At 47.4% G+C, this 23,936-nt stretch overlaps 1 protein-coding gene across 8 annotated transcripts in view; it reads right to left on the bottom strand.

Annotated features, from left to right (window-relative positions):
- Window positions 1–23,936, bottom strand: part of NTM (neurotrimin) — a 964,639-nt gene that overhangs the window by 114,120 nt on the left and 826,583 nt on the right. For all 8 annotated transcript variants that reach the window (XM_024987209.2, XM_005226852.5, XM_024987210.2 and 5 more), the window contains one exon: window positions 11,799–11,924. In XM_024987209.2, the coding sequence (XP_024842977.1) occupies window positions 11,799–11,924 (126 nt within the window). The remainder of the gene's footprint in view (window positions 1–11,798; window positions 11,925–23,936) is intronic.

The raw sequence follows: 23,936 nt of genomic DNA on the forward strand, positions 1-23,936 counted from the left end.
CCCCTGGATCTGGAAGAACAGGAATTGGTATTCTGCGGATTGCTCTCTGACTGTCCTGGCTCCAGCAGGAAAGGCATTTTACACCCCTAGGAAGATGAAGTGTGCCAAATGCCACAAGGACACGGAGCGAAACTGAATGGAGTCAGATAATGAAAAACATAGCCTGGCATCCAGCAATTTCTTTTCATATCTAAAGCCGTTAAAGTGTAAAACAACCTAATAATAACAATCAAAGCAGAAGACATACCATTGTGTGAGTGAATGATAGTATTTAACATGAGGAAGAAATATATTGAGTCAGAGAGCAGCTGCCACACTGCTATGCGTGCTCCATGGTCCGGGGGGCGGGGGAGGGAAGAGAGCCTGAAGCTCACACAAGCTGCTCTGGGGAGGATGATGCCTCCTTTGAGAACTGAGTGGTCGCCGTGCGTGCTGGGGCTGCGTCTGCTGCTCTCGGAGGTGATGGTACACAGATCCACTGGAAGGTACCTGAGAGCCTGGGGAGGATGGAGCATGCTGGCCCAGCATGGAGCCCAGGCTGGAGCCCAGGGTCTAGACAAGAGTATGACTAAACTTGTAGGAATATTGTGGAAAGCTGGGAACCCAAGGACCACAGACTCTGGGCAGGAAGGAGGCCTGAAAGAGAGTAGTCATGTCCCACAGATGGAGAAGCCATGGGTCAGAAGCAACGCAGGGAAAAGAAAATGGATCTTGGAGAAAAACAAGCATCGTATCTTAACGCATGCATATGGAATCTAGAAAAACAGTCCTGATGAACCTATTTGCAGGAAAGGATGGAGATGCAGATGTAGACGACGGACTTGTGGACACAGTGGAGGAGGCAGAGAATATGATGAATGGAGAAAATAGCATCAATATATAAACACTGTCGTGTGTAAAGTGGATAGCTGGTGAGAAGTATAACACAAGAAGCCTCGTCTGGCAGTCTGCGATGACTAGAGGGGTGGGATGGAGGGAAGGGAGGGAGGCTCAAGATGGAGGGGATATATGTATAATTGTGGCTGATTCATGTTGCTGTACAGCAGAAAACCAATACAACATTATACAAATTAAAAAGATTTTTTAAAAAGAATATGAATCCTGAAGTCAAAAGGTTTGGAGTTGAACTTCACCTTTTTAATATCTGTGGGCCAGTTTTCCTATCAGCTCTCTAGTTCTTCATCGCCAAAATGGAAATGATGCCTGCTTGTAAGGGCGTCTGTAGGAGTTAAGTGATATTAAGGTATGTAAAGCAGAGTGCCCGGCACACAGCAAACAGCACCCAGCGGTGGCTCTCAAGTTTGCATCACAATTCCCTGGGGATTTACCAAAATGCAGATTTCTGAGTCCCATCTGAGGTCTGGGGTACGACGCAGGTGACGCCTGTGCTGCTGGCCCAGGGACCACCCTTGGAGGGTGGCGCTGTCCAGCACAGTGGTTAAGCACGTGCCTTCTGGAGACACTGCGGCCGTGGGTGGGGTTTCAGCTCTGCCACTTGGAGCCCTGTTTCCTGGCCCACTTGTCTATGCTCCAAGCCTTGGCCCCCTCATCAGTAAAGCAGCTCATCACAGGACCTGCTCACACTGTTGTTGAGAAGAGTTCATACGACTCTGCTGCATGTTTAGAAGAGTGGATAGCATATTTTTTAATATCCTCAGAGTCTTAGTTATTGTGGTTGGATAATAGAGACCCTTCCATTCAGACTCTAGGGAAAAAGCAGTCATCACAGGTCAAGATAAGATGCAAGATGGAAAAGCAGCTGTAAAGTCAAAGCAACACAGCAAAGTCCTCATGGCCAGGACAATCTGATTGCAAACTGTATCCAAGCTCTCCTGGCAGCTCCTGGTGAGTCCTGGCTATGGGATTCGTGAAGCCCTCATCTGGTCTACGGGATTCCTCGGAGAGGAGGTTTCATGGCTGTAGTGGGGGGCGATGCCCTGCAGAGGCCCTTCTGTACCCCCCAAAGAGCTGCCTGTCAGGTATGGTCCTCAGAGATGGGGTCTCCTGGCCTAGAGGGGCTGCTGTTTTAACCAGCCTTTGTAATAACCCAGCCAGGGCGGCTAGCATCTGTGGGGAAGACAATACAATCTCTCTGCTTCTCTGTTTCCTTTTTCGTTTCATCAAAACAGTTCTGCATGGTAACAGTCACCAAGTACCCGCATAAATAGCCCAAGACTCGGGAGAGCGTGGGGGAGGATGCTGTTAGCAGTGCCTGCATTCAGCGGACGTCTCAGTCTACATTTTTCAAGGGTTTTAAAATAATTGGGTAAAACCACAAACAGCGTCTGTGGTGTGCACTCCTGCCCTCGGTTTCTAGACGGAGGCTTGATTTCATATGTTCTCAATTGAGGCACATTGAACTCATTAATTTCCCCACTAGTCTTTTTATGATTTCCCTCTTCTTTGAAGTAGGAAGCTGCACGGCTCTAATATTGCTTTAAACCAGATCATAAATATTAAACTTACAAAACCCTTATTGACATTGGCAAATTTTACCCTAAATGTATCTGTGTAGCCATAATGTTACAGTTAAAGAAAATTACAGAGTTAAAAGAGTGATCTATAAATGTCTGTCTCCACTTCCTTCTTTGCCACCTTGATCTGTGTTTAAACCATTTACTTAACGAGTTTGTGGATCGCTCCGCCCCATACCTGAGGATGGACCACTGGTTTATCTCCATCATAATGAACTGCTTTCTCTGTACAGGTTGGACCTAATACCGTATGCACCCCTGCTCCCCGGGACAGGACATCCACCACTTTCCATTATGATGCAATTATTTTTTTTCTCCCACCATCAATGAGCGCTGTAATATCTTTTGCAATAGCAATTATGTGTTCCCTCCTGGGATGGCTACTTGGGGTACTCTGGGAATTTTAATCAAGCACCTACGTTAATTAGAAAATCATGGGAGTGAGGGAGGTGCTGAGGAAGCACCTTTGACTATCTATCCTTTCTGGCAATTGACCGAACTTGAGTCCTTTTGTAAGGACTTAACCTTTTCAGAAGAAGGAATTTTAATTTCCTCCATTTTGTTCTTGTCTTCTGGGCGGGAGAGAAGAGGAAGGGCTGGCCTGGGCGATGGAAGCCACCAGGGTTAGGCGCCTGCTATATGTTGTCAGCTGGGCACCCTGCATTGGGAAGCATGACTGTCAAGCCACGTCCACCTTGGCAGGGCCTGGTTACCTCTATTCTGCAGACCAAGTGTCTGAGGCTCAGTCCTGGGTCTACTAGGGAGCCGGTTCCCGGGGCGGGGAGGGGAGGCGGGAGAGGCATTTCTTATACAAACTCCTTTGATTGGTTTGTGAAACGTGATGATGCAGATATGACATTCCTGGATCTTACCCTTTCCTTGCTAAAGTTGATTTTGTTTTACATTATGCACCAGACTCAACTTCAAAAAGGGAAGAAACATCCTTTATCTGCACTACCGGACACTTGGTCCTTCCCTGATCCCCTACAGTACCTGCCACCATCAGGTGCTGCACTCGGCACTGGAGGTAAAGCAACCTCAGGAGGCCTGCCGCTGCTCCCCTGGTCCCATGGATGTGGGGTCACGGAGCCCTCCAGAGCCCTGGGCCAATGGCGAATATCGCCACCGTGCAGAGTGCTGTGGGGTTTTGTGGGGAAGGACGGAGGTGCTCTGCTGGAAGAAAGTCACCAGAGGCTCTCAAACAGGTAGCATTTGAGTCTGGTCTTAAGAAAAGAGTAGGACTCAATCGAGAAGCTGCAGGGAGATGTGTAAGGGGAGCAGGGTGAGTCCTAGAGGGAGGTGAACCTCAAGTCCCAATGTGACCCACAGCACGAGCCAGAGGGCCCCTGGAGTCTATGACCAGATCCCGGAAGTTCAGGTGCTCTGCCGAGAAGCAGGAACAAAATCCCAAGAAAGAAGCGCATCTTCAGAAAGGCGTCTCACTGCCCCAGCGGGACCCAGGCACTGAGCTGTCAAAGGAAACGCAAACCCAGCTGGACCTGCCTTCAAAGTCACCCATTTCGGGAAGGTCACTCCAGCCAGGACAAGGAATCACTACAGGTGGTCAGAGCCTCAGACAAGGGCCGGACATTGCACACGTCTCAGAAGAAAGGACCGGCTGGACCATTCTCACCTATCCTCAGGAAGCAGATGGAGAGAGCAGACACACTGCTCATCACCCCAGCCCACCTCTGGGAAGCAACACCTCAGGGAAGAAGCCTTCTGCTCACTGCCTCGCCCCAATTCCAACCTTCCAGCAGAAGATAGGCGGGCCCCTCACAGCTCAGCCAGTCCCCTTGCCAGGGAGCCTCCCTGACACGGAGCCAAAGAACACAGATTCCCAGGCCGCCTCTCCTTCAGGCCCCTGTTTCTTGGGAACTTAGGCTAATCCCTGGCTTCACACACCTTGGCTGTGACTGGACAGGTGATTCAGTCATTGAGGTCCGTGCCCCCTGAACCCCCACCCGGCTTATGGCAGGAAAGATGTATCGCCTGTACTGCTAATTTCAGGGCAGCGACCAGAACAAGGTTCCACGAGTTGTCCAGGGTGGGCGTAGATAGAGACCTTTCAAGAAGATCTTTGTCTTTCCTGCGTCTTTTTTTTGGCCCCCTCCTTCGGGGTGGTGAACATCGGTGGGCGAGGTGAAGCCTTTAGTTCCACTTTGTCCTCCTTCCCTCCCACCCCCGGCGCCTCTTTGCTGGAGACTTCTTTTCTCGTTGGCCGTCCTAATGATCCCTGTGCCACGCGGGGCCCCTGACGCGGGTGCTGACAGGCTGCTCATTAGTGCCAGGGTGCCGCGTCAGCCGGTGGCACGCCGGAGCTCCACTCCTGACACCCTTCCGCAGAGCTGTCACCAGAGTTGCGGCACCTGCCAGCTTTGGTTGAACTCAAGCTGTGATACCTCCAGTGCCAATTAGTGTGCCGTGTCCTGCTCGGCTCGGGAGGGAGGCCTGTCAGTGCTGACAAATGGGAAATGGGTGGGCATAGGGCCAGGGGAGGGCCTGGCGGGGGGGGGGCGGTGCGGGTCAGGGAGGGCTCAGAACATTGGAGAAGCCCTCCCATCCGCGGGTCACCCTGCCCTCACCAGCTGGTGCCTTTGAAGGCTCTGAGAAACAAGAACGGGCCTGGACAGCCGACAGCCCCCTGGGTCCTCAAGTCCAGCAGGAGAGCTCAGGGAGGAGGCGGAAGGGAATGTGCAGCGGAGGCAGGTTGCCCATCCCCACAGGTGAGGGTGTGGAAGGCTTGCAGAAGCATCTACCCTGCACTGTGGGAAGAGCTGGACTTCATGTGCAGCTCAATAGATGGAGACTCTGGCTCTAACTCTGTCCCCCAAACCCTGGGGTCTTTGTGGTGCCCGAGAAGAAACATTCCACCTCTACTCCACGTCACTTCATACACTGAGGGATGGAGGGGAGACGTTTTAAATAATATTTCTTTTTTGTTGTACTGATTTCTTTCTTTGTATCAATTTTATTATTTTTAACCCATGAGGAACAGTACATTTTCATGGACTACTGAATTCATTCTCTCTGGGAATACTCAGGGTTGATTTACAAAACCATTGGAAGTTGTCATAGGTTTAGGCACAGGCAGGTTGGGATGAGAAAGTGTGCAAAAGGCTCAGGGGCCCGGAAGGGCCCGGTGAATTATGTGTCAGAGAAGCACAGACATTGCGAGAGTGACTGCAGTGAGGCAGTGATGAGGGCAGAAGGCAGCCCACCCAAGATCCACCTCCAAAGATGTTCGGGAGCCATCTCAGCCCTTGCAAAACAGAACTCGAAAAGGACTCACTCCTTCAAGGAGACGTCCAGCTGCCACAGCAGCTGCCCCGCCAGAGGGACTTTGAGAAAGGCTTGAGAAAATCTCCTGAGAAAAAGACCAGAGAAAATCTCCTGGAGACTCACTGGCAGAGTCTCAGCAGGAAACACACCAGCTCTGGACCACAGTATTAAAGTGGAGGAGAATCCCTCAAGGCTGCAGATGGACTCTGCACTTGGGGGTCGTGCACTTGGGGGTACCAGCAAGCACAAGTGCTGTTTATGGAATCAACACGTATTCCTTAGATGCTTTCTGGGTGCTGGGTATTGAGTTAGGAGGCGGAAGATCTTAGAAAAGAGAGACACAGGCCCTGGTCTCAACTCATGAGCCAGAATCTGGACATCTCTGTGGACTGATCGCTGGACCCTCCTGAGCCCCAGCCAATACTCAAGTTGGAAGCTTCCTCTCAACAGCCTTGGTGATGTGGTCATTTTCAGTATTGATTTGATGGGATAAATGCTGAGGTAGGTGTACCCAGGAGGACTGCTTCTTTTAGGATGGTCAGGGAGTCCAGACCCCATAGGTATAGTAGCTGGACTCAGCCTTCAACTGGGATTCATGAGGGGCTCCCAGGGAGGTAGAAATACAGAAATCTCAGCTTACTCTCTAAAGTTCTGACAGCCCAGAGGAAGCTGGAGACACAGAACTGGGCTTTGAGAATACTTTCCTATGAATTGTGAGGTCCTAAAAAGCATCTCTTAGGACACACTGGAAGAGATGGGATATATGTTTACTTAGAAGACTCGGAGGAAGAGACAGCATTAAAGGTATTCTTTTGGATAGCAAGGGCTGTGCTAAGAGAAGTTCTTGAACATCTCGAGAAGGCAAAGAGAAGACAAGACACAGAATCACAAGTGGGGGCTGTGTCTGCGGGACTTTGGGGACCACTGCTGTCCTTCAATGCCTGGAGCAGCAGGTTTAAGGGGGGATTCAGCAAGGGGCCACTGCAACATTTGTGTAGCTCCAGATGGTGTTTCTGTAGGAGAGAGTGAGATGGGCTTTTTGTCCTTAAAAGACCAAGGCAACACCTGGACCCTTCCAAACAGGTATGTACAGTGAGGGCAGGTATCTCTATAAAGCTAGTACACCTTCTCCTTGAACTCCTGAGAGCTCTAAGTTCATGAAGGGAGCCAATAAGACATACAACCAGTACCAACAGGTGAAATGTTACTTCTCACATTCCATGGCCATGTCTAGAGGTGGCCTGAGAAGTCTTACCTTCTCTCTATTCTGGAAAAGACTTTTGCCTTCTGATGTAACGTGCCAAGCAGACACCTTCTGAGAAAGACCCTGCCACCCCTTGCCCACTATAAGATCACTCCCGGCTTCTGTATATCTGGATACATAAGCCACTGTTATACAATGGTGGTTAACACTTCTTTATTTTGTTTCCACATAAAAGGCAGTGAAAGCTGGGACCTTATGTTAAGTGAAATAAGTGAGAGAGAGAAAGACAAAAATCATATGATCTCACTTTTATGGGGAATATATATATAAATATATATATACACACACACACACACACACACATATATATATATATATACACACATACAAACTAAACCAAAACACACAGATGCAGAGAACAGAATAAAGGTTACTGAAGGGGGAGTGGGGTGGGGGCAGGTAGTGAAATGGGAGCAGGGGGTCAACTGTATGGAGGTGGATGGAAGCCAGCGTTTTGGTGGTGAGCTCACTGTAGTGTATACAGCAGTCAAAATATAATCTTTTATGCATGGAACTTATATAATGTTATAAACCAATGCCAGCTTATTGCAGGGAGCACCATATGAGTTGTGATACAGGATTCTAGGAGTTTCCAGAAATGTGCAAAACAAACAGATCATTCAGGAGAGAAGACGTAGTGAAGCCACTGAGGTTGCCCACAGTGCCTGGCCCAGGTCTTTCATGGGTGTGAGTATAATAACAATGACCTTCGCCATACAGCCACTAGGGAGAACAGTGTGGAGATTCCTTAAAAAACTGGAAATAGAACTGCCTTATGACCCAGCAATCCCACTGCTGGGCATACACACTGAGGAAACCAGAATTGAAAGAGACACATGTACCCCAATGTTCATCACAGCACTGTTTATAATAGCCCGGACATGGAAGCAACCTAGATGTCCATCAGCAGATGAATGGTTAAGAAAGCTGTGATACATATACACGATGGAGTATTACTCTGCCATTAAAAAGAATACATTTGAATAAGTTCTAATGAGGTGGATGAAACTGGAGCCTATTACACAGAGTGAACTAAGCCAGAAACAAAAACACCAATACAGTATACTAATGCATATATATGGAATTTAGAAAGATGGTAATGATAACCCTGTATGCGAGACAGCAAAGGAGACACAGATGTATAGAACAGTCTTTTGGACTCTGTGGGAGAGGGAGAGGGTGGGATGACTTGGGAGAATGGCATTGAAACAGGTATAATATCATATAAGAAACAAATTGCCAGTCCAGGTTTGATGCAGGATACAGGATGCTTGGGGCTGGTGCACTGGGATAACCCAGAGGGATGGTACAGGGAGGGAGGTGGGAGGGGGGTTCAGGATGGGGAACACATGTACAGCTGTGGCAGATTCATGTTGATGGATGGCAAAACCAATACAATATTATAAAGTAATTAACCTCCAATTAAAATAAATAAATTTAAATTAAAAAAATGACCTTGATTGAGTCGTGACCTGCCCACACAGAATGGCACGAGGGATGATAGAGGCTCTGTCTTTGGAGCCTTCGCTTTGGTGTAGGGCATCTTTTCTTCTAAGGAACCCCATTCTGTCCACATGTATGTAAAATAAGCCGCATTTTGCAGGCCCTTAGTGGGGTGAGATGAAGCTCTGGCCACTAAGGGTCTCCAGCTTCCGTTTGGTTTCAGCCATAGCCCAGTGACAGCTCTCATCTCCAAATAATCAGTCACCGAGAAAGCAGCACTGCGTGAACCCCGAGGTGATTAGTTACCACGTGGCATGTCTCTCGTCAGCTTGAATCTGGGTAGTTAATCCTGACCGGGGATCTGGGAAAAGCTGCGCGTCTAAATTACTCTGATCCACAGGTAGATTCTGATTATCCTGCTCCTTTCCATCTTGATCCATCTTCTGTTTCCATAGCAGCTAAAACCCCAGGAAAATGGATGCCTCTGGCCGGGGCTCAGGTAAAGTCTCCTGGGGAAATGAGGCAGCTGGATGGCCGGGGTGGGGGAAGGATGCTAGCGCACAGCGGTGTAAACCTCCGCAGGAAGAACGGAGAAGGTGCCAATGCAGTGGGGAGACAAAAGTGGTTGTGAGGGGAAGAGAGAGAAAAGGAGATGACAATGTGGGATGAAATGAGATGGAAGGGGAACGTGTAGGAGGCTGTGAGAGACAGGAAAGCAGAGAACAAAAAGAGAAAGCATGAAAGGGCAGGACAAAAAGAGGAGACGTACGGAGGAGAGGGGAAGAAAGGAAAGAAAAGGAAAGGAAGAAAAAGAACCCAGAAAAGGACAAAGAGCTGCAGGGCCAGAGGAGGGATGAGAAAAGACATCAAACAGGAGTCAGAGGGGGACTTGCAGGATGGAGGGCGAGGTGCCTCCTGATAGAAGCAGAGTCCGTGATGCTGAGATGATGAACGCTCTGCGGAGTCTACAGGCACAGACCGTCCCAGCGTCCAGTGGCACTGAGGACCCGACATTTTCAGGGATGAACGCCGCGCACCTTGAACCAGAAAGTCTGTCCACCTGGACACCCTTCCCTGGGATGTGCCCCAAGACCACTTTTCATCACTAGCGGTCTTAGGTCCAGTGAAACCTCCTCCCAGATTGTGGGCCATGCCCCCTGTAAGGTCAGTTCCAGTTGAGAGACTGGAGAAACGCAAGCATCTCTCTGATTCCCTCGCTCACAGTGGTGCATTCAAGTGCAGTGGCTACAGAGAGTTCTCAGTGTGTTTCAGCTAAACACACTGAAAATCTCACCCCTTCTGTGAAAACATCCTTAGGGCGACTTGTCACCCCAAGAGGGGGATTTGCTATCTGGGGCCCATGCAGTCTTCTTCAGCTGATTGCATCAAAGCCCAGGTGTAGTGGACCCTGCGATGCCTGCCTTCTTCAGGAATGGAGGACAACTGCCCCGGGGTGGACCAGACAGTCCTCAGCTCCAGTAGGAAGAGAGATACCTGGCCTGGGCTCACAGCCCAAATTCTCTGACCAACTACGGTGCTGGCGTAAAAGGTCACCCCCGTACCTTCAGTAGGGCACAACCCACCCTGTCTTCAGAACACCCCACAGGCATCCTGCTCTCACACATGGCACCACAGTCAACCTCTCCCCCAGCCCGACCCCCCTGCCCTTTCACAGGGCTGAGCCCAACGCCACCTCCGATAAACTTCTAGCTCACCAATCAGCATCTTAGGGTCTGCTTTAGGGGTACTCAGACTGCAACACCAAGCAAATGACCACCCCTGCGGTGAATTTAGCATCTTCATTTTTATTGAAGTATAGTTGATGTACAATAGTGGATTAGTTTCAGATGGACAACACAGTGATCCAATTATATATATATATATATATATATATACACATATATATTCAGATTCTTTTCCATTATAGGTTATTACAAGATATTAAGTATAATTCCCTGTGCTTTACAGTAGGCCCTTGCTGTTTATCTATTTTACAATAGGGGGTATCTGTCCTTTAGCATCTTAAACCTTCATGAGCCAACAATGCACTTACATATACACACATGCCTACACACAAATACACACATGTATACATACATACTTACATGAGTGTATTTTAGGCTAGCCAGACACAAGCAATGAAATTTAAGGATTTTTATTCAGGTCTCAGCTCAAATGTCACCATGTCAAACACCTTTCCTGTCAAACACCTTTCCTGACCAAACCTCTTGTCCTTCTGTCCACGTATCCTGTTCTATTGTCCCATCCTTATCGCCACTTATTATTATTATTAATATCACTGGTTATTTGTATCATGAGGATGTGAGCTCATGAGAGCAGAGACTTGCCTGTTCTGGCTTATCGCTATATCCCCAAGCACTCAGTCGACATTTAAGAACAAATGAAACCATGTAATGCACCTTGCACAAAAGCTAGCTTTATAATATATGACGCCCACGCTCAGTCCCTCAAGTTACGTCTGACTCCTTGTGATCCAGTGGACTGTAGCCCACCAGGCTCCTCTGTCCATGGGATTCTCCAGGCAAGAATACTGGAGTGGGTAGCCATGCCCTCCTCCAGGGGATCTTCCTGACCCAGAGATCGAACCCTCATCTCCTGCATCTCCTGCATTACAGGTGGATTCTTCACTGCTGAGCCACTGGGGAAGCCCTTAATAAATGGCATCTTGCTTTAAATTGTTAAAGTTTCAGGTTCAATCTATGCAAGCCCAAAACAACACTTAGTCTGGTCTACAGAACATCTAGACATTTAGACAAAGTGAGTTTTGCAATTTAGTCACACATTAAGTGATATTTGTTATCTGGGATTAATCAGAGTAGAACGACGACAAAACCACACGAGGACTCATGGCCTAGAGACCAGATGCTTGGCAATGTTGAAGCAGTACAGACCTGGAAGTGTTCCTTTTAGGGACGTGGCCATCCCAAGGTCTCCCCCATCACTGTGCGTCTGTGTTTTCTCTCTCTTACCACAACCAGCTGAACAATGCCACCAACACCGCACTGAGCACTCTACCATCCATGTGAACGGAAAAGTCACCCAGGACATCTCAGCACCCTTTCACCCAGAAACAAGGTAGATTACTCTCCCAGGGGTTGCATCAATCCTCCAGCGTGATTTCTGGAATCTTAGAGGTTATGCCCGTCTTGCATTGAGAACACCGATATTCCCTGCGGAGTTACGGGTATATTGTTATCAGGCCACCAAGAATGTGGGATCCTTGTGACCAGGCCACCAGCACCATAACCTCCTGCCACAGCCAACGATTCTCCCACTTCCTCGCATGACACGATGTCCCAAGCCGCTTCTCTTACCTTTGGGGGAGATGTGTCTCCAGGTAACCGTGGGCTCTGGTCTACCCGTTGCTATGCAGGTGAGGCTGATGTTGTTGCCTTCGTTAATGGAGATATCTGAAGAAATCTCCACAATTTTGGGAGATACTGTGGAGACGAAACAGGTAGAAGGAAAATTAAAATTTTGTTGAAATATTTATTTGTTGTCTTCAAAGGGGAGTGGGCAGAATAACCCAGGGACAGAAACACAGGGGCTATAGTCAATGAGGAGGAACTAGAGGGATCACCTTACACTTGAGAGAAACATCTCACCTTGACTTCAGCTTCTATTTCCTCCTATATAAAGGCAATGTCGGAGAGCCTGGGAAGGTGGCTCAGAAGAATCTGCCTGCAATGCAGGAGACACAGGTTCGATCCCTGGGTTAGGAGATACCCTGAAGAAGGGAATGGCAACCCATTCTAGTGTTCTTGCCTGAAGAATTCCATGGAAAAAGGAGCCTGGCAGGCCATAGTTCATGGGATTGCAAAGAGTTGGACACAACTGAGCCACAAACACTTTTACTATGCATTTTCATAGTAAAAATACAACAAATATTTATAGGATGGAATTAGAACGGTTGTTCAAAGGAATCATTTCCCCAACTAGCTACATGTTTACAACAACCTCAAAACCGGGCCAATAACACATGTCGTTTCAATTCTACCAACATTGGTTCTGACATACTAGTGCTTCAAGCTTACGTGCCCTCTCTGTCCAATTCTCATAGGTGTCTTCATATGAGTTTTCCTCCTTCAGTCAGCACGCCTCTGAGCCACCCCAAGTGTCTTTCCAGAACCCATGATCTCCCAAGACACGGTGACACCTGGCCTGCAGGAGACCCCAGGCAAGCTGAGCATCACCCTCACTTCCCAGACGTGGCTAAGACCCCACGCAACCCTCACACAAAAATAAGACTGGTTGGAACTTTCTGTGCTTGTCTTTTCTCTTCTGGAACTATTCATCACTCACTCCTGGTTATGCTGGATTTTCTCCTCCAGAAATGGAGGTGTCTGCAGAGAGCTGTTCTTTGCCATTTTCTATACTTCTCCTGAAAACTGACTTCCCATCCATCTCTAAGCCCCACCCAACCAGGAATGCTCATTAACAAGCATTCACTGGACTTTGTTTCCTGAGCCTCAAGCCCTTGCTTCTCATTTTGGTCCCCTAGCACCTTTCTCCAACTGTCTAGACCGACTGGAATCGTTCAAGGCCTGGCTGAGCCAGCATCCCTTCCAGGAGGTCTTCCAGGCCATGCCCAAGGGCACTGCCTCTCCATCCTAGAGACCATGTAGCTTCCTCCACAGTATTAAAATAAGCTGGTTTACATAACATGCGTCATATTTTTCCTTGACTATACATGATTATACTGGAAGACACTGTACAAGAGCCTTGCTCATCATTTTATTTTCTGCTGTCTCCAATACGGCACCTTGCATAAAGCAAGCACCAATTCATCATTTTTAGACTTAAATCCACATGGAGCTTCAGGTAGGAGCAGTGTGAAGGTGGATGTAGCCAGGGCTGGGGAGTGACCCCAACCTCTAAGATCTGAAACTTCTAAGACATATCATTGTGATTTATGGCTGTATCATTATAAAAGCTAAATTGAAACTTCCAGAAGAGAAAGAAACTTGATCAGTTAATGACTGAGCACTTGATTTGCTGACTGTCTGAAGGATCCCAATTCCTAAGCTCTCTAAGTCATTTAAATCTGATGCATTTTATACACAGTTTTAACTGGCACGTAATTCTTGAAGCCCTAGCCCTGATCCTGCCCCCACTTGGCAATTGCACAGCCTTGCCTGTTTCTCAGAGGACAGGCTGCTGCAGAATGACGGTGCTGGCCTTGCAGACATCGCTTCAACTCTGCAGGTAAGTAATTTATTGATCTGTAAAGCACTCTGAGATGCTCTGCAAGGGATTATGTCACGCCAACGCCACGCAATAAAATAAAAAATGATGGACTTTGTGAACACAGGGTGATTTAGGGTTTGTAGTTGGAAGTGTGCTCAAAATACATTTTAAGTGGAAATCAGGCTGGGTAATGAATTACTCTTGCTTTGGAAGGGCTTGCTGGGAGTTCATTTTCCTGGCTTCTTACATGATAGCTAATCTGCTAATCATACACTAGAGAACAATGGACAGTCCCCAAGTAGAAGAGGAGGCAGTTTGGGCCAAAGCTGTCAGCAGAGTGAGTATATCAAATGAGACCATCACACCTCATGCTTGGAAGAATCATCTAGAATTGTCTCCCTCCTCTCACAACTGGAACTCATCCAACTCATGCAGCTGAAGTTGGTGAAATGCTCGCTGGTCTTTCAAGCCTGCCTCAGAGTAGAGCTTGAAGATGGCAGACTGCCCTGAGATGAACTTGAAAGGCAGACCATTCAGGGCAGAGAGGTGAGGTGGTCTGACCAGAGGTGCAATCCCAATTATCAGAACCAAACTGGCACAGTGCCTAAGATGCAAGGAGATTACAAGTATCATTGTCCAGGTGGCAACTTCTAACATGCTGCCAGTATGTAAAATTAAAATAAATTGACAAGGATGCACTGTGATTGTGGCTAATACATGCTCATAAGAAGATTTTGGCCAATGGATAGGGCTACTCACAATTTTATTTTGTTTTCATGGATACATCCTGCATCTTACCTTGGCTAATCAAGAGCAGACTGTTAGAAACATACTGAGATTGCATTGCTTTCATTCACGCATTGTTCATTCATTCGATTTACGCATTGTTCATTCATTCATCCATCAATATTCACTGAGTACTTCCATATACCAGTGTTGTGCTCAGCCCCAAGGACATGACGATAAAAAGACATCGTGCTTGTCCTCAAGGAGTCCACAGTATAGAAATGCACAAACCAGAACAGAAACAAATCCCTTTAATGTATACGATAAGGTGGTGAGGAAATGCAGAGAGAGACACCCTAGCCAGCCTGGAGATGGATGTCAGGGAGGGCTCCTTGGATATGAGACACCCCAGACAAGTTCCAGGAGATAAGTAAACATTAATCGGTTCTGAGGAGGAAAGACATTCCAGGCAAAGGAGGTGATGTTAGAAAAATCCTATTATTAAGACTTCTGACGGCCAGGCACCATTATTAATGGAAGAATAGCTACTGAAGGAGGAAGGGCCAAAAGTCACTCCTCAAACATTGAGTAAGAAACTTCCCTGATGGTCTAGTGGTTAAGATTTTGCCTTCCAATGCAGGAGGTACAGGTTTGATCCCTGCTCGGGGTGTTAAGGTCCCACATGCCTTATGGCCAAAAAATTAAAACATAAAACAGAAGCAATATTGTAATAAACTCAGTAAGACTTTAAAATGGGTCCACATTGAAAGAAAAAAAAAACATTGTGTCAACAGCTACTGCATACATAACTGTGGGTTAGGTGTGTGCACGATGTGCAGAAATGCGTATGTTTTGTGGACCCTCCATGAACTTACAATCTGTTGGGGGAAACTGCCTATAAACATCCCGGTGCATCACAGGGTTGTGTGTGACTGGACACCAGCAGTACAGACATTAAGTTCTGTGAGTTAGTGTGGGAGAATCACAGCCAGTGAGGGTATGGGAACAGTTTCTCCTGGGCCACAGAGTCTAGTGTAGGGATCAACAATGGAGATACAGTCAAGAAGGTGAAGGAAGTGAAGCTGCTTCAGGTGGGACAGAAGTGCACAGGCACAGACGGGAAGGCAGGAATCCAGGACACACGGGAGGATGCAGTCTACCCACCGCCAGAGGCAATGGAGAGCAGTGGTCCAGATCCTGGATCTGCGGCACTCGAGCTGGGCAGTCTTGGCCGCATCACCTCAACTTTCTGTGCTTCACATCTTCATGTCATGAAGTCAAATGCATGTACTTCACAGGGTTCTTCTCAGGACTTAGGGGTAAGTTTGTGAAATGCACTTACAGAAGTTCCAAGCTATGTGAACTATGCAATAAGTGAGCTTTAGTATTAGGTGAGGACTTCCCTAGTGGCTCAGCAGGAAAGAACTGCCTGCAACGCAGGAGACATGAGTAGACATGGGTTCAATCCCTGGGTCAGGAAGATTCCCTGGAGGGGAAAATGGCAACGCATTCCAGTATTCTTGCCTAGGAAATCCATGGATATTGGAGCCTGGTGGGGTACAGTCCATAGGGTCACAAAGAGTCAGACAAGACTGAGCATGCACACACAGTCCTTGGCAAATATGTACGCCATGTCAACACAAAATGAATGGTAGATAAATGTAACCCACTCAAGGATTAACCCACTTCCTGGGTTTTAACTCCATCCTATAGGCAATGGCAAGCATTTGAAATTGTTTAAAAGAGGAAATACTATATATAAGTATATAGTAAATATATATACATATTAATATGCTTTAAACAAAATAAGCTTGTAACAAGGTGTCAGAGAGAGCAAATACACAGAAATTCGAGCTGAGAAACCAATTTCTACAAGTAATCTTCAAGGCCTGAGTTAAACCATGGGCCTTAAAGAAAAGGGTGGGTTTGAGAGCAACGCCAAGGTCAAGCTGTGGTGCCTGGGGATTTCCTAGGTGGAGGATTCAGGAGCCTGGAGTCTGACATGAAGGCCGTTCTGTTCAACAGCAGCTGGATGGCTCATTCATTTACATTACATGAGTAACTTCTTTGGGGCAGAACATTAGTTTGATTCTGTATTAGACAAGCTCATGGGGATGACAAGGGACCAGCAGACTGGCAGGACTGTCCTGTTGGCAGCTGGGATCACACAATCGAGGTCTGGGGTGAGTCTGAGATCTGCAAAGAGTCCATGGACCCTTAAAAGAGGCCATCAGCTTATTTCCACATAGATGCATGTGACGTCTCTGCTGACTTCTGAGGTCTGAATCTAGAAAATCCATCCCTATAGAACCAGAACAATTGGGAAATGGTCAGGTTAGGTTTGGAAAGAAAGGTGGAAACCCCCTCAGCCACGCTGTTTGGATTGAGTTCCACGTTAGTGTATTATGCTAAGGTATAATATGGCTCTTATTGAATTTTAATTCAAATGTGTAAATAATTAAATAACATAATTATTAAACAGTATTCTGGGGAACTTCCTCACTCTTCATGTAGCCTCCACTGCCCAGGTGTTAAGTTCTAATAATTATATCATTAATAAATAGCAATTGGCTGTTTTTAGTGCACAGTAGATACCCTATTAAATCCAAATTAAGATGCTTTATTAGCCTTTCACGGTCCTGTGGGGCTGAGGATGTGCAGAAGTGCCTTGGACCAGGCTCCTGAGGACACGTGCAGATCCTAGATGCCACCTTTGCTGCTGATGTCATGTCCCCCCCTCCTCACACTACCCCCTGACACTCACCTCCTCTCTGCAGTGAAGATCTGAGATGCCCATGGCAGCTTGGGACTGTTCTCACAGCAAGGGTTGCATCACAGCTAAGGCCTTGGGACCTGTGTCTTTCAGAATTAAAAGGACCCATCTGGAATACCCTCGACTTCCCTGGTGTCCAGAGACACCCAGGCCTGGGTCCATAACCTGGTGTAGGAATGTCCAGTCACTGGCTTCCCTTCCTCCCCAAACACCGCAGGTCATTCTTTGGTTCTTCATAGTTTCCTTTCTCCCCACTCTTCACCTGGCCAGGTCTGTCTTACTCTTTAAATCTTAGGTCCTCCATGAAGCCTTCCTCCATCATCTTTCCTGATGTAGAATACCCCATACCAGATTATTGCATATGGTCTGCTCTCGCAAGGAAAATGTAAGCCCAACTGGTTGTCTTGCTCACGAAGCATTCTGCACACAGCATGATGCCAGAATACAGTTTGTGTTCAACACGTGGGTTTTGAATGAATGAGTGCTTTAACAAGGCTGTATGGAAATATAAGTACATTGAAATAACTAAACTTCCTCAACATCTTTAAATAGCCCTTGAAGGCTTTCAGAGTATATAATAATTTCAATGGTTCCTGTTTATTAAATTGTTGTTGTTTTCTAGTAAGTAAGTCATATCCGACTCTTTGAAACCCCAAGAACTGAAGCCCACCACTCCTCTGTCCATGGGATTTCCCAGACAAGAATACTGGAGAGGGCTGTCATTTCCCCCTCCAGGGGGTCTTCCTCACCCAGGAATCAAACCTATGTCTCCTGCATCTCCTGCATTGGCAGGTGGGTTCTTCATCATGCGCACCCCCTGGGAAGCCCCACTTTATCTTACCCTTGCATTAATCCCACAAGTAGATATTATTTCCAAGCTGACCAACTATCCTGGTTTACCTGGAAGTTGGGCTTCCCTGGTGGCTCAGATGGGAAAGAATCTGCCTGCAATGCAGGAGACCTGGGTTCGATCCCTGGGTTGGGAAGATCCCCTGGAGTAAGGCATGGCAACCCACATCAGTACTCTTGCCTGGAGAATCCTTATGGACAGAGAAGCCTTGTGGGCTACAGTTCATGGGGTCGCAAAGAGTTGGACACGACTGAGTGACTAAGCACACACAGCACTCAAGGCGATTCCCAGAACATGGGAATTTCAGTGCTAAACCCAGAAAAGTTCTAGGCAAACGGAGATGCCTGGGCCACCCTCATTGTTTCCTTCCCTACACTTTACAGGTGAAGGTACATCTTCATCTGTAAAGTGTAGGGAGTTTATAATGCAGAATTTTAAAGTGTTTTCTTTTTAATGAGCAGATAGATGGGTTAGAAAAATAAGAAATGCATGTTGAATCAAGGATGCACACACAAAAAAAGAATTCGACCATCTCATATATGCACCAAGACTGTGAATTTCTGTCTAGCATTAGAAATTTTATAGGAAGTGTGATTCCATTATTTTATTTCACAAGAATGCTATGAGATGGCACTATTATGATTCCGATTTACAGATGAAGAAACTAAGGCTTTGTGAGTTGTTAGTGATATGTGCCAGGTTATCCAGATGGTGAGACAGACTGCAGCTTATGTCTGATCCCAAACGTATTCTCTGCACACAGAGTTAGTGCAGTGGAGTGTGGGTTCCCTGCCTGGGGTCTTGCTGACACACCCTCCCATGACGGGCACCTGGCTTTGCAGCTCCCTGTGACCACCTGTCCACCCACAGACCTTGGTTATTCCTACATAGCATCGGTCTCTATCAGGAGAGTGGGTGAGAAGTTTCATCAGCATATTTTTGGACCTTCCAGTGTCTGCATAACTGTTTCGTTATCTTCCCTATCCATCACTGGCTCTTCCTAACCTTCCTTCTCTTTTGCATTGGCCTCGCCCTGTACACTGGACCCCAGAGCCACAGTTCCTGGGGAGCGTTCATGTGAGGCAGTCTGTAACTGCCGCCTCTTGCAACCAGGAGTCCTAGCTGTCCCTGTATCATGACAGAGAAATGATCCATCAAACCCACTGCTGAGTCCACTGAGGGGCATTCTCTTGGCTTATTTTGACTGAAAAAAAAAACTAATCAGCTTGTCTTTTCTTCATTCCTTTTCCCTTCTTCCTTTTTTCCAGGACAAATATTTGTATAATAGGAAATGTCTTCAGGTATCGTGGGATCTGTGGGATCTCTCAATAGAATCCTCAGCTTTGCCCCAGAAGCCTGAGTATTAAGCCCAGGCTGACTGTTTCTAGCTGTATAAACTCATGTCAATCATTTAACTCTCAGATTATTTTAATTATATGAATAGCTGTCTTGCCTTTTTAAAGCACATGCTCTGTGGATCAGATAAAACTGTGAGAAATTATATTTTCAACACAAAGTACTATTCAAATGTGATTTATCGATATTACTAACAATGTGTATCTCTAGAGGCCCAGATGAGGCTAAATATAGACATCAGGTGCAGTGGGGCAGAAGAAGGACACTTTGTTTAGAGGCTGAGATGGGCTTGACCACCCCCCAAGTGGGTGCTCATCCCTTCTTCAGAAGTACTGGTGCTTTTGAGGTAAGCAGGGTCCTAAGGTGAGGACATGCGATGCACAGGGTGTGGGGTGGGGGTTTGCAAAAGGACCCTTTGCCTCCCCTATCCCCGCCCCAGCACTGTGCTTGCTCTCTCCACTCTCCAGAAGGGAGAGGTTAGATCCTAGATACTCAGAATCCCAATTTAGAGTCTGAAAATGTAGAGAGCTCCTTGATGACACAGCCTCGGGCGGGTTGTTTTTTCTTTACCCAGAATCATTTTGTCATTTCTTACATCTTACTCTTTCTCTCTCCCCATATTAAAACCCTTCTTGTTTGCAGGGGGAAAATCAAGAAGCCTGGGGAGAAAAGCTAGTGATTTATCTGGGATTAGTCATAAGCCACTGGTTCCGAAGTTCGGAATGTGTTCCTTTCAGGATCCACTGAAAGGCGGAAGTTTCTGTGAGCTCTGATCCTGACCTGGTTTCCTCATGCCTGATAGAGACGTGGGCAGGAAGGTAAACACCACGCGGGCCCCACGCCACGCTTCCCTGCTTCTGGGCATATTAGTGCAAATTGAATTTCACAGCAACCTACCTGCCACCATCAGGGCGCTGTTATATTTGGCAACATCCAAGAAATTGCTAAGAACGCTCTCTTCATCAATTGTTTAAAGTGCAGATGTAAGGGAATCTTTGCTCATCACGATATCCAGACAGAGCGAGTGCTTTCCAGCTCTAGTGTGAAAGCACCTTGCTTTGGGTTGAAGGCACGTGACTGGCTTCTTGCTCCACGCTCAGCTCTTTAGGGACCAGCTCACGAAGGAAGGAGAGACAGCAAGGACACCTTGAACGCCAAGCGCTTTGTCAGGGGCTTAACATTTGCTGTGTGTGTGCACTCGGTCACTCAGTCCTGTCTGACTCTCTACCACCCCCCTGCACTGCAGCCTGCCAGGCTCCTCTGTCCATGGGATTCTCCAGGCAAGAATACTGGACTGGGTTGCCATTGCCTTCTCCAGGGAATCTCCCCGACCCAAGGATTGAATTCCTGTCTCCTGAATCTCCTGTATTAGCAGGTGGATTTTTTTTTTAAACTATTGAGCCATTTTGGAATTTCCTTGCCACTTGCTGCTTCCTCTTAAATCCTCTAGGGAACCCATATGCATTCCCTGCATTGTACAGCAAAGACGCTGACGCTCAGAGAGGTGATGCAGCTAACCCAAGGTCTCCATACAGGGAGTCAGACAGACTACAGATGATGATGATAGTAGAGAGATGATTTTTCTCTACTATTAGAGAGAAATCAACTAAAATTTATACACACTGAGGTCCTCAAAAATGAAAATGAGGGAACAACAAAATGGCATCAAGAACCTGATTCACATACATGATTTCATGAAGAAAATTGGAAAGAGGACTCCAATATTTTCTGTACAATTGATAAATAATGGGACATGGAACAACAGACTGGTTCCAAATAGGAAAAAGAGTATGGCAAGGCTGTATATTGTCACCCTGCTAATTTAACTTATATGCAGAGTACATCGTGAGAAACGCTGGGCTGGAAGAGGCACAAGCTGGAATGAACATTGCTGGGAGAGATATCAACAACCTCAGATATGTAGATGACACCACCCTTATGGCAGAAAGTGAAGAGGAACTAAAGAACCTCTTGATGAAAGTGAAAGAGGAGAGTGGAAAAGTTGGCTTAAAGCTCAACATTCAGAAAACTAAGATCATGGCATCTGGTCCCATCACTTCATGGCAAATAGATGGGGAAACAGTGGAAACAGTGGCTGACTTTATTTTTCTGGGCTCCAAAATCACTTTAGATGGTGATTTCAGCCATGAAATTAAAAGACACTTATTCCTTGGAAGGAAAGTTATGACCAACCTAGACAGCATATTCAAAAGCAGAGACATTATTTTGCCAACAAAGGTCTGTCTAGTCAAGGCTATGGTTTTTCCAGTGGTCATGTAGGGATGTGAGAGTTGGATTGTGAAGAAAGCTGAGCGCCAAAGAATTGATGCTTTTGAACTGTGGTGTTGGAGAAGACTCTTGAGAGTCCCTTGGACTGCAAGGAGATCCAACCAGTCCATCCTAAAGGAGATTAGTCCTGGGTGTTCATTGGAAGGACTGATGCTGAAGCTGAAACTCCAATACTTTGGCCACCTGATGCGAAGAGCTGACTCATTTGAAAAGACCCTGATGCTGGGAAAGATTGGGGGCAGGAGGAGAAGGGGACGACAGAGGATGAGATGGCTGGATGGCATCACCAACTCAATGGACATGGGTTTGGGTGGACTCCGGGAGTTGGTGATGGACAGGGAGGCCTGGTGTGCTGCAGTTCATGGGGTCACAAAGAGTTGGACATGACTGAGCGACTGAACTGAACTGAACTGAATCCATGTATTTTCCTATTTAACGTAAAATGCTGAGGCTGTAAACAGCTACTAACTCGCTCAAAGCCAGTGAGCTAGGAAGTGGCAGATCTGGGACCTAAGCTCGGCCTACAGGGCTTTGGGATCAGATGAAATACGTCCCATAACTGAAAGCACTTAGTGAACTGCTAATTACACCGCGGATGAATGCTACTGTGATCAATCAACATAATACAGAGTCCAATCCACTCCTGATAAACAGCACTAGGGTCTGCTGCAAAAGCCAACCCAGAGAGCTGACCAGGGCTTCCCGACAGCACACCTAGAGCCAGCTTCCTCCACACCACTCAGACACAGGGGCTGGGGAGATGCTCCAGGAGCTGTCTCATGCTGCTGGTCCCAGCAGCCACAGCCTCGCCACGTCCTTGGAGGCCGTGCCCCCAGGCCTCTTCAAGCAGATTCTTTTTCTGCCTTGGCATCTGGCAAAGTCAAAGCTGGTGTAATCAAATCGATGGCTTTTCCAGTAGTCGTGTATGGATATGAGAGCTGGACCACAGAGAAAGCTGAGTGCCGAAGAATTGATGCTTTTGAACTGTGGTGGTTGGAGAAGACTCTTGAGAGTCCCTTGGATAGCAAGGAGATCAAACCAGTCCATCCTAAAGGAGATCAGTCCTGAGTGTTCATTGGAAGGACTGATGCTGAAGCTGAAGCTCCAATACTTTGGCCACTTGATGCAAAGAACTGACTCATTGGAAAAGACTCCGATGCTGGGAAAGATTGAAGGCAAGAGAAGGGAGTGGCAAAGGATGAGATGGTTAGATAGTATCACTGACTCAATGGATATGAATTTAAGCAAACTCTGGGAGATAGTGAAGGACAGGGAAGCCTGGAGGGCTGAAGTCCACGGGGGCTGCAAAGAGTTGGACACAACTGAGCGACTGAGCAACAACCTCTGGTATCTTTCGGTGGCTCTCACTTTCCAAAGAAGGCACACAGCTGATGCCCATGAAACTCGAGGGGCCAGTTAAGGACAGCTACCCAAGTGTGACTGCTGTCTTATTGTATCCTAGACCCCATCCTCCAGACAGACTTTTTGCACAAGCCTCAAAGATCTGCAGAGAAAGGTGACACAGCCCCCATCTGGCTCAGGACACACAGCTGGGTCCTCCAGGCAGCCTTGGCCTTAGATGCAGGGACCCTTTACCTACTTCAGTTTTATGTCCTCAGCTCCGATGCTCCCACTGCATTTTCCCTGCATAGCAGGGATTCTATTTCTCCCCATTCAGGAAGATGTTCCCTAACTCTGTCCCTGGATGTTCTGAATGTTCTTTCTTCTGCTCAGAAACCCACTTTGCAGAGAGAACAGTCTTTCTACAACAGTCGGCATGGCTGTTCACCCGACCCCAGGATGAACTTCACCCTTGGCCATCCTGAGAGAAAACATTACGCAGATGTGTCTGTACATGTCACCATGATCTTCCTGATTCCTGGCAGTGGTTCTTTTTGTTCAGACTCCCCTCTTGCCCTGAGAGCTTCCCAGGAGAGCAGGCTCCAATCATCCCTTACTCCCAGGCTGCCTCATCTGGGTCAGACGGGGGCCGAGGGGCACAGCGGCAGGGCAGGGACGGAGGCCCTGCCTCCCAGGGGCCCTGCACTCAGCTCTGCAGAGCCCGGCATCTCCAGGCTGTCAATCTGCTGACTGCCAGTGGTGCCAAGACCGCTCATTCTCAGCTGCTTTGATGGCGTCATCAGCACTTTAATTCTAATTGCCTAAAAGCACTGGTAGTTACACGCTCAAACACAAGCTATAAAACCATGTGCAGCGGGGAATTGTGCTGACGGCAGTGCGAAAGTGGCCGCGGAGTCCTCCCCACCCTGC

This window comes from Bos taurus, chromosome 29 (assembly GCF_002263795.3).
Source record: "Bos taurus isolate L1 Dominette 01449 registration number 42190680 breed Hereford chromosome 29, ARS-UCD2.0, whole genome shotgun sequence".
NCBI classification, from domain to species: Eukaryota; Metazoa; Chordata; class Mammalia; order Artiodactyla; family Bovidae; genus Bos; species Bos taurus.